Genomic DNA, 11,567 nt, shown 5'->3' on the forward strand with positions numbered 1-11,567 from the left:
TGTCTTATGGCACATTGTTATCTCAATTATATCTACAGTCATAAATAATGTATCAATTCACTTCCAGTGGTGGCATGTAGGTGGAAGTCGCACGTTGGATGGCTCCTGTTCGAGGCTCTGTTTTTTGGAATTTAATGCCCGGTCCCAGGGGTAGTTTTTGGATGAGCTGGTGCAGGAAGGAGGGGAATGTCAAAGAACCAGAAAAAAGCCGTCGGAAAGAAGGGGTGAGCAAAAGATTGCCGTCGAGCGAACGGTCAGCCTGGCTGCAGGAAAGATGGCGAAGGCTGGGTCGCTGGGTGGGGCTGGGTTGAAGAAAAGCACTGGGAAGGCTGATGTGGTAAAACAGGATAAGACAGTGGGGTTTGTTAAAGTGGTAAAGGAAAGCCCAAGGGAAGCGAAGGAGGTGCATAAAGTTTACTCATGTGTATCAGGAGGAGCAGATAAAGAAGTCACAATTTTAAGAGATAAACGGGCTAGTCAATCTTTAATAGTAAGAGATGAGGAATTATGTAGTTTGGGAAGAATGTTGCCAGAAAAGGTGGTGATATGTGGAATTCAGGGTGAGAGGAGTAGCGTTCCATTATATAAGGTAAGGTTGGAAAGTCCAGTGAAGAGTGGTGAAGTGGTAGTAGGAGTAGTAGATAAACTATCCAGGAATACAGTTTATCTTGGGTAATGAAATAGCTGGATCGCAGGTGGGAGTGATGCCGACTGTGTTTGATAAGCCAGTGGAAAATCAGACAACTGAAGTGTTGAAGGACGAATATCCTAGGGTTTTTCCGGATTGTGTAGTACAAGGTCGCAAAGTCACAGGTTAAGACAAGAGGAGAAATCAAAGAGTGAAGATGAAGTTGAAGTGTAATTATCAGAAATGATTTTTGATCAGATGGTTGAAAAAGACCAAGAACAGGTGGAGGATGAGGCGGATATTTTTAGTTCAGGAAAATTGGTGGAGTTACAACAGGAAGGTGCAGAAATAAAACGGATATATCAGAAAGCATATACGGAAGAGGAATCTGAGAGTATACCAGAGTGTTAGTACCGTAAAAATGATGTCGTGATGAGAAAATGGAGACCTGTACATATGCAGGCGGATGAAAAGTGGGCAGAAGTTCATCAAGTAGTATTGCCGGTAGGGTATAGAAAGGAGGTGTTGCGAGTTGCACATGAGGTACCAGTGGGAGGTCATTTGGGAATAAAGAAAACTCAAGCTAAAATCCGGAAACATTTTTATTGGCCGGGACTACATAAAGATGTAGTTAAATCTTGTCAATCATGTCACACATGTCAAGGGATAGGGAAACCTCAAGCAGTGATAAAACCAGCACCCTTAATACCCATTCCAGCATTTGAGGAACCTTTTACAAGGGTCCTAATCGATTGTGTAGGACCGCTTCCTAAAACAAAAGGTGGGAATCAATATCTTTTGACGATTATGGATCTGTCTACTAGGTTTCCAGAGGCCATTCCAGTACGTAACATTACAGCAAAAAGGATTGTGGAGGAGTTACTTAAATTCTTTACTAGATATGGACTATCTACAGAAATTCAATCGGATCAAGTATCAAATTTTACTTTAAAGTTATTCAAAGAAGTTATGGATAGCTTAGGAATAAAACAATTTAAATCAACTGTGTACCATCCAGAATCGCAGGGAGCGTTAGAAAGGTGGCATCAAACATTAAAGACAATGTTGAGGGCGTATTGTCAAGATTATCCAGATGATTGGGATAAAGGAATCCCATTCATATTGTTTGCAATTAGGGATGCACCTAATGAGTCTACCAAATTTAGTCCTTTTGAACTAATTTTTGGTCATGAGGTAAGAGGACCACTTAAATTGATTAAGGAAAAATTGGTGGGTGAGAAATCGGAAATTACACTATTGGATTACGTGTCAAATTTTAGGGAACGATTAAATAGAGCAGGAGAATTGGCTAGACAACATTTGAAAGTTGCACAAAATGTGATGAAACGGGTAGCGGACAAGAAATCCAAAGTTCGTAATTTTGCCAGTGGGGATAAAGTTTTAGTGTTGTTACCAGTGGTAGGGGAGCTTTTAAAAGCTAGGTTTTGTGGACCGTATCAGATTGAAAGGAAATTAAGTGAGGTGAATTATGTGCTAAAAACACCAGATAGAAGGAAGACTCACCGAGTGTGGCATGTGAATATGCTTAAAAGGTATTTTGAAAGGGAAGGAGAGAAAAAGGAAGTTTTAATGATTCTAACTTAAAGTGACAAACCAAATTCAGATGACTGTGAATTTGACATACCTCAAATTAAATTGGAAAATGAGGATGTTCTTAAAAATTGGGATGAATTGTTAAGTAGCCTTCCAGAGGAAAAACAAACTGACCTGAAAGAGTTATTGATAACACATGGGCAAGTTTGTAGAGATAAATTGGGAAGTACGAAAATGGCTATACACGATGTAGATGTGGGCAATGCTGTTCCTATCAAACAACATCCATATAGACTTAATCCTTTAAATTTGGCACAGGTTAACAGAGAGATTGAGAGTATGCTGAAGAATGGCATAATTGAAGTGGCTTTCAGCCAATGGAGCTCACCCATAGTGATGGTAACTAAACCGGACGGTACCCAATGGTTGTGTGTGGACTATAGAAAGGTGAATGCAGTTACAAGAACGGACTCTTATCCTGTCCCACCATTGAAGGATTGCATGGAGAAAGTGGGACAATCTGCTTTTATTTCCAACTACCAGACATGGAAAGAACATTTAAAACATCGTATGGAGTTCTTCGATCAACTTCAGGTGGCGGGTTTGATGATGTACCTAGCCGAAAGTGAATTTGGAGAAGCCCGAATCACTTTCCTTGAGGAGTTTCCGATACCCTCAAGACGAAGGAAGGCAATGTGATCTCCTAGCATGAATGAATTTGATAGAACAGTTGTGCAAACGTTTTGTGGCGTGATTACTCCACTGATGGAATTGCTGAAGAAACGTAAAAAATTTCAATGGACAGCGGACTTTCAACAGGCATTTGACTGCCTGAAAGCTGTGATCACCAATGTTCCTGTATTGGAGAATTGCAAGGGACTCTGTGGTCACATTGAACTAGAGTATCTGATTCTAAAGAGAATTGCCGAGGAGTAGAGGAATGGATGGATCGTGCAGAGACTTTGTTCAAAGAGACTGTCAATCGAGAAGGATTTCGGTTGGAGGAAGAAGAGCAAAGAAAAATGGACTATATTATTATACCTGTTTGAGTGTGTTGTTTTCTTTAAATGAAAATGTATATTTACTGTGTGCATTTCTTGGTGGATGGTGTAAAAGTGTAAAATGAAACCATCTTGAAGTTGATGGTTTTTTTTTTCCACTTGGGGGGAGGTGTCATGTGAGGGTGCCTTTAAGAACCGGATGTTTAAGCAATGTACCTTTAAGAAAACAGTGATGTCATAGAGTGGGTGGAGGTCAGCTCAGTTCAGCCTTTTGCAGTTTGCTTTTGCAGTTAGTTTGAAAAGTGCCTGGCTGATGTGATACGGTTCAAGGTGTTAGGTCTCTTGGAAGTTTGAAGGGAAATTTTAAGGACTTATTTACTGTTGCAATATTTTCTGAGTTATCTTTGAAGTAAGGGGTGTTAAGAGATCCAATGTTTATTTAAGATGTTAAGTTGAGTTCATGGAATAAAGAGTGTTTTGTGTTTAAAAACCCACGTGTCCATAATTGTAATCCCACACCTAGGGAAAAAGCCATGTGCTAGGAAAAGCAACAAATCCATAAAAGGGAGAGGTTGGTTGAACTCCATGATACATTTTGGGGTTCTGAAAACGCCTCGCCCATAACAAAAGTAACTGGCAATAAGGCAGTTTGGAATTTTTATATACTAAAATTCAGTTTACTTTGGGTTTATTGATTGTAAACAATTCTCAAGGTCTCAGATTAAAATCAATAATGAAATCAACAACAACATCAAATTCGTATGGTATAAATTTACCTGAGACATACAAATATTGCATTTTTACACTAATCTCTAATACAACTAAGTGCTTAAGGGGCAGCACGGTGTTGCAGTGGTTAGCACTGCGGTCTCAAGGCACCAAGGTCCCACGTTCGATCCCAGCTCTGGGTCACTATCTGTGTGGAGTTTGCACATTCTCCCAGTGTTTGCGTGCGTGGGTTTCACCCCCACAACACAAAGATGTGCAATGTAGGTGGATTGGCCACACTAAATTGCCCCTTAATTGGAAAAAATGAATTGGGTACTCTAAATTTATTTTTTTTAATGTTTTTTTTATTTCAGTGCTTAAGGGCTGGTTTAGCTCAATGGGCTAGACAGCTGGTTTGTAATGCAGAACAAGGCCAGCAGCGCCTACCAGCTTACCCGAACAGGTGCCGGAATGTGGCGACTAGAGGGTTTTCACAGTAACTTCATACTTGTGACAATAAAAGATTATTATTATTGAAAACAGGTGAGCTGATAACACGATTATAGGAGCAGGAGTATGCCTTTGGCCCCTCAGGTCTGCTCTGCCATTCTTTAAGATCATGGCTGATCTGATTGTGGTCTCAACTCCACTTTCCTGCCTGCCTCCCATAACCCTCAACTCTTGTCAATCAAAAATCTGTTCAATTCAGCCTTGAATATATTCAATGACTCAGCCTCCACTGCTCACCAAGGGAGAAAATCCTAAACACCAATACCTCTTGAAAGACAAAATTCCTCCTTATGCCAGTCTTAAATGGGAGACTCCTTGTTTTGAAACTGTGCCCCCTAATTCTAGATTCCTCACACAAGGGGGAAACATTACTGTAACAATTCTGGATTGTAACAATCTTGCATTTAACTAATTATCTGGTACATGAATAATATATTTTAATTTAAGGGTTCATAGCAACACAAATTATTTATCATTTTAAAACAAACTTACACTGTCTAAACTGTAAATAGGTACCATCCATAGGATCCTGTAGATAGAAAATTGACAAAATTAGAATTCTAAATAGTCTGCATTTACTGATTTTCCTATATGTACAACTAGTATTGTAATTCATAAAAACAAAGGTATGTTGAGTACCTTATTATTGGCTTCTGTAATTCCGGCTGAGTATAATGCACCAGATGTTGCAAGATACCCCAAAGTGATATTGGAATTGTCATAAATACAAAAATTCCAGCAGTGAACCATGCTTTATTGTGAGTTCCGACCTCGATTAAAAAACAGAAACAAAACATTACTGAAAACAACAACATGTCATTGCTACATAAAGTTGCAGTTTTGTTATCTGCAATTCAGTTACAGAAGAATTAGATTGAAATAAATTGGCTTTGGGAACTATGCAAAATGCCTATGCAGGGTGTGGTACAGTCTAACTATTTTTTTGTTGCCGGCAGCAGGTAAGATGCTATGTTAAGTTGACATATTCATTAATCACTGGCAGTTTGAGTTGTCGGTGCACTTTGTCAGCTTCTTCTATTATAAACACAAAGTGGCCACAAGAATTTAACTAGCTTAATTGAGGTGTTTGATTAAGTAGCAGAGACGGCAGATGAAGGTAATGCAGTTAATGTGCCTATGGACTTCCAAAAGGCATTTGATAAAGTATTACAATAACAGGCTTATCAGCAAAGTTGAAATCAGTGGATAAAAGTGACAGTGGCAGCAATACATAATTGGTTGAATGGCAGGGAAAGCGAAAGTAGTGGGAAGTGGTTGTTTCTTGGACTGGAGGAGAGTATAACAATGGGGTTCCCCTGGGGTTAGTACTAGGACCACTTCATTTCTTGATATACAATAATTGACTTGGGTGTGGATGGCATCATTTCAAAAATTTACAGATGACACAAAACATGCATGTACAGTGTACTGTGAAGGGTGTAGTTACAGACTTAAGAGGGTATAGATAGGCTGGTGGAATGGGCAGGCATGTGGCAGATAAAATGTAATGCACAGAAATGCAAATTGATACATTTTGGTAGAGGCAACAGTGAGACACAGTACAAAATAAAAGGTACAATTCTAAAGGGGACATGAGAAGCAAAAGACAATTCATTGGAATGTGGCATGTTCAGAAAGCAGTTAAAAAGGCATAAAACATCCAAGAATTTATTAATTGAGGCATAGAGTACAAAAGCAAAAAAGTTACGATGAACCTTTATAAAGCACTTGTTTGACCTTAACTGGAATAGTGTCCAATTTTGGCCACCGCACCTTGTGAAAAATGCGAAGGCTTTAAGGTGAAGATCAGAAAAAATAATGAGAATTGTTACAGGGATGAGGGGCTTGGTTATGTTGATAAGATTGGAGAAACTGGGATTGCTCTGCTTATAGAAGAAGATTGAGAGGAGATTCGATAAAGATATGAACGATCACAAGGGGTCGAGACAGAGAAGGTAAGAGAGAAACTGTTCCCATCGGCAGGAGGGTCAGGAATCAGAGGACAGAAATTTAAAGTAATTGGCAAAAGAAAAAAGGGTGACGTAAAGAAAAACATTTCCGACAGTGAGTAGTTACAATCTAGAATGTACTGCCTCAAAGCATAGTAGAAGCAGGTTAAATCAGAGCTTTCAAAACCAAACTGCTTAAGCACCTGAAGAGAAAGAATTTGAAAGGCTACTGGAAAAGGGCATGGGAGTGGGACTAGATAAATTATCCTTGCAGTGAGCTGGCACAGGCTGAATTGCTTGCTGTCTGTGTTATAACTAAGTCACCATTATTTAAATAACAGGACCTTTCCCAAGTTGGAAACTTGAAGGGAAACTGTGTATTCCCAGGCTCCCTTTTCCTCCTACTGTGCAAGATCCAGATCGTCCCCTCTTTCCATTTCTAACTCTAGTCATGCATTCTATCTTTCTTCCCTATTTTTTTCACAATTGGATATTAAGTGCCTGCTCCTTCTAAACCCTTGCTGTTGCTATCCCCTTTCCCCAAGGCGGAGCATCGTTCTTCCTGCTCATTGCCCTTTCCTTCCCATTATCCTGAGCACCTCTGGCCCTTTATACCTCTGTCTTGCTGCTTCTAGGCCCAAGCGCCTGTGCCTTTCTTGTCTGTGAACTCTCACCTCTCCCTCCTCCTATCCATGACCAGATTTCCTTACTTACCACACCTTGCTTTCATAAGGAGAAAATGCAGCCTTCTGATCGGATCTCTTCCCCAGTTTACGACTTACAGCCCAAAATGCATCCATGACCTGCAATCACTTCCATGCCTGGCGCTCCAGTCAGCTCCACAGAATGCTGCCTTATCCAACACACCAATTCCTCAGCGGTTAGCACTGTTGCTTCACAGCGACAGGGACCCGGGTTCAATTCCCGCTTGGGTCACTGTCTGTGCAGAATCTGCACATTCTCCCCGTGTCTGCGTGGGTTTCCTCTAGGTACTCCAGTTTCCTCCCACAAATCCCAAAAGACGTGTTTGTTAGGAGAATTGGACATTCTGAATTCTCCCCCTTTCTCACTGCGAGGGGCAAGGTTTAGAGGAGATGTACGAGGTAAGTTTTTTTACACAGAGGGCAGTGGGTGCCTGGAACGCGCTGCCGGAGGAGGTGGTGGAAGCAGGGGAGATAGTGACGGTTAATGGGCATCTTGACAAATACATGAATAGGACGGGAATAGAGGGACACGGACCTAGGAAGTGTAGAAGATTTTAGTTTAGACGGGCAGCATGGTCGGCGCAGTCTTGGAGGGCAGAAGGGCCTGTTCCTGTGCTGTACCTTTTTTTGTTCTTTGCGTACCCGAACAGGCGCCGGGGTACGGCGACTAGGAGATTTTCACAGCAACTTCATTGCAGTGTTAATGTAAGCCTACTTGTGACAATAATAAAGATTATTATCTGAAAGGCTGGATTAAAGCTAGAGACAAAGAGCAATAGAAAAGGGAACGGAAAAAGCGAGCGCTAGAAGATGAAAAATATGCAGGATAGGAGAGATAAAAACACTCAGTTAAGAAAGAGAGTGCATCCTCCAGCTTATCATAAGCAATACTGCAGAAGGTCGATTAATAAAAAAATACTGTTTAAAAAAAAGTGAAACAAACTCCTTGGTGTGACCAACTGCCTTCTTGAACAGGAAGAGTGCATTTGATTACAGGAACTTCCAAGTGCAAATTAAAATAACATTATGACACTTTCCAGTGAAGGCTTCTCATTTAAATCAATCAGCTTTCAAAAACAGGAATGTCTCAAAGCGGAATAGAATGGGTGGTATTCCCATGTTACCTCAGATTTTCGCAGCTCCCAGACACAGAGAGGGATGGCAACCAGAACACCCACTATGTACAGGAATACCACCAAAGGCCGGATCCACCGTCTCCAGTTTCCACAGGTGCACGGCATGGTTCCAGGATATAAGTGTGCTTCTTTCAACCAATGCACTTCAGATAATCAGATCCTACTAAACCCACATTTGGCAGGTATATATACTTGCTTCCTTCAACCACCTCAATTATATACTTTTCCTGAGTGTTAAAAAGTGGTTCTGTTTCCCAGGCAATGGGCTTAAAAATTCATGGATACCTTCACTACATGTCCTCGCACCAACCTGGACACACATTGAAATGAACACACTTACAACAAAGGACAGTCCATCCCCTGGATATCCTGATTGCAACGGGCAGATTGCTCCCTGGACCCCCTCACTACAACGGGCAACCAGTTCCCTGGACCCCCTCACTGCAACAGGCAGCCTGCTACCTGGACCCCCTCACAATTAGCAGCCTGCTCCCTGCAACGAGCAGCCTGCTGCCTGGACCGCCTCGCTGCAATGGGCAGCCTGCTCCCTGGACCCCCTCGCTGCAATGGGCAGCCTGCTCCCTGGACCCCCTCACTGCAATGAGCAGCCTGCTCCCTGGACCCCCTCACTGTAATGAGCAGCCTGCTCCCTGGACCCCCTCGCTGCAATGGGCAGCCTGCTCCCTGGACCCCCTTGCTGCAATGGGCAGCCTACTCCCTGGACCCACTCGCTGCAACGGGAAGCCTGCTCCCTGGACCCACTCACTGCAACAGGCAGCCTGCTCCCTGGACCCACTCACTGCAACGGGCAGCCTGCTTCCTGGACCCCCTCACTGCAACAGCAACCATGCTCCTTGGCCACTCCCACTGCAATGGGGACCACTGCCCCAGACACCCTCACTAAAATGGGCAGCACGTACCCAGACACCCCACTACGAAGGGCAGTACTTCCCCAGACCTCCTATAATGGGCACCCTGCACACCCTCACTATAATGGGCAGCACTTCCCCAGACCCTCCACTGCAATGGGCAGTACTTCCCCAGACTCCCTACAATTAACACCCTCACTACAATGGGCAGCACTTCCCCAGACCCCCCACTGCAATGGGATATACTTCCCCAGACACCCTACAATGGGCACCCTGCACACCCTCACTACAATGGGCAGCACTTCCCCAGACCCCCCACTACAATGGACACCCTGCTCTCCAGGGACCGTGCAGTATGTTGGTGCTGTGTGCTGCAGCCGGGCCTCTCACAACCAAACAGGCCGAGCCGCTGGCAGATGCCGACTCCGATCTCAGCCGCTCGGCACGAATTCACACATAGCCATGCCGGCTGCCACCCGCTTCTCCCCGCACGAAATCCAAAATCTTCCCGGCCTGACTGAGCTCTCCAAACGCTTTCCAAACCGGCACCATCTGTAAACAGCAGCTGGCCGCTCCTCCGAAGACCCGCCCCCGCGCCGCTGCCAATGGTGCGCAACCCGCACGTTCCAGGATAATCCGGGCCCTGAATGGTCAGTTCCTCTGTCAATCACCCGGCGGCAGCGAACGGAAATGGTCAGGTGCCCAGGCCCAAGGGGGTAGTTCGTCACGTGCGCAGGTGGCTTCGCTGGGACAGGTGAGAGGTCTGGTCTAAACACTCAGCAACACATCGCCAGCCTGGCCTGGCCTCCACACACTCAGCAACACATCTCTGGCCTCCAAACACTCAGCAACACATCTTCAGCCTGGCCTGGCCTCCAAACACTCAGCAACACATCTCCAGCCTGGCCTGGCCCCCAAACACTCAGCAACACATCTCCAGCCTGGTCTGGGCTCCAAACCTCAGCCACACATCTCCAGCCTGGCCTGGCCTCCAAACACTCAGCCACACATCTCCAGCCTGGCCTGGCCCCCAAACACTCAGCAACACATCTCCAGCCTGGCCTGGCCTGGCCTCCAAATACTCAGCAATACATCTCCGGCCTGGCCTGGCCTGGCCTGGCCTCCAAACACTCAGCAATACATCTCCAGCCTGGCCTGGCCCCCAAACACTCAGCAACACATCTCCAGCCTGGTCTGGGCTCCAAACCTCAGCCACACATCTCCAGCCTGGCCTGGCCTCCAAACACTCAGCAACACATCTCCAGCCTGGCCTGGCCCCCAAACACTCAGCAACACATCTCCAGCCTGGCCTGGCCTGGCCTCCAAATACTCAGCAATACATCTCCGGCCTGGCCTGGCCTGGCCTGGCCTCCAAACACTCAGCAATACATCTCCAGCCTGGCCTGGCCCCCAAACACTCAGCAACACATCTCCAGCCTGGTCTGGGCTCCAAACCTCAGCCACACATCTCCAGCCTGGCCTGGCCTCCAAACACTCAGCAACACATCTCCAGCCTGGCCTGGCCCCCAAACACTCAGCAACACATCTCCAGCCTGGCCTGGCCTCCAAACACTCATCAATACATCTCCGGCCTGGCCTCCAAACACTCAGCAATACATCTCCAGCCTGGCCTGGCCTCCAAACACTCAGCCACACATCTCCAGCCTGGCCTGGCCTCCAAACCTCAGCAACATATCTCCAGCCTGGCCGGGCCTCCAAACCTCAGCAACATATCTCCAACCTGGCCTGGCCTCCAAACACTCAGCAACACATCTCCAGCCTGGCCTGGCCTCCAAACCTCAGCAACACATCTCCAGCCTGGCCTGGCCTCCAAACACTCAGCAACACATCTCCAGCCTGGCCTGGCCCCCAAACACTCAGCAATACATCTCCAGCCTGGCCTGGCCTCCAAACACTCAGCAACACATCTCCAGCCTGGTCTGGGCTCCAAACCTCAGCCACACATCTCCAGCTTGGCCTGGCCTCCAAACACTCAGCAACACATCTCCAGCCTGGCCTGGCCCCCAAACACTCAGCAACAGTTCTCCAGCCTGGCCTGGCCTGGCCTCCAAACACTCATCAATACATCTCCGGCCTGGCCTGGCCTGGCCTCCAAACACTCAGCAATACATCTCCAGCCTGGCCTGGCCTCCAAACACTCAGCCACACATCTCCAGCCTGGCCTGGCCTCCAAACCTCAGCAACATATCTCCAGCCTGGCCTGGCCTCCAAACCTCAGCAACATATCTCCAGCCTGGCCTGGCCCCCAAACACTCAGCAACACATCTCCAGCCTGGCCTGGCCTCCAAACACTCAGCAACACATCTCCAGCCTGTCCTGGCCCCCAAACACTCAGCAATACATCTCCAGCCTGGCCTGGCCTCCAAACACTCAGCAACACATCTCCAGCCTGGTCTGGGCTCCAAACCTCAGCCACACATCTCCAGCCTGGCCTGGCCTCCAAACACTCAGCAACACATCTCCAGCCTGGCCTGGCCCCCAAACACT

General features: G+C 45.9%; 1 protein-coding gene across 1 annotated transcript in view; it reads right to left on the reverse strand.

Moving 5' to 3' along the window:
* The window catches only part of tmem184c (transmembrane protein 184C), a 72,677-nt gene extending 63,033 nt beyond the window's left edge, over positions 1-9,644 (reverse strand). Inside the window, exons 1-3 of the mRNA XM_072496095.1 lie at positions 8,179-9,644; positions 5,041-5,171; positions 4,894-4,930 (exon numbers count right to left, since the gene is read on the reverse strand). Of these exons, the coding sequence (XP_072352196.1) occupies positions 4,894-4,930; positions 5,041-5,171; positions 8,179-8,295 (285 nt within the window). The 5' untranslated portion in view covers positions 8,296-9,644. The remainder of the gene's footprint in view (positions 1-4,893; positions 4,931-5,040; positions 5,172-8,178) is intronic.
* Positions 9,645-11,567: the final 1,923 nt, after the last annotated feature.

The sequence above is a fragment of the Scyliorhinus torazame genome, chromosome 3 (assembly GCF_047496885.1).
Source record: "Scyliorhinus torazame isolate Kashiwa2021f chromosome 3, sScyTor2.1, whole genome shotgun sequence".
In the NCBI taxonomy this organism is placed as follows: domain Eukaryota; kingdom Metazoa; phylum Chordata; class Chondrichthyes; order Carcharhiniformes; family Scyliorhinidae; genus Scyliorhinus; species Scyliorhinus torazame.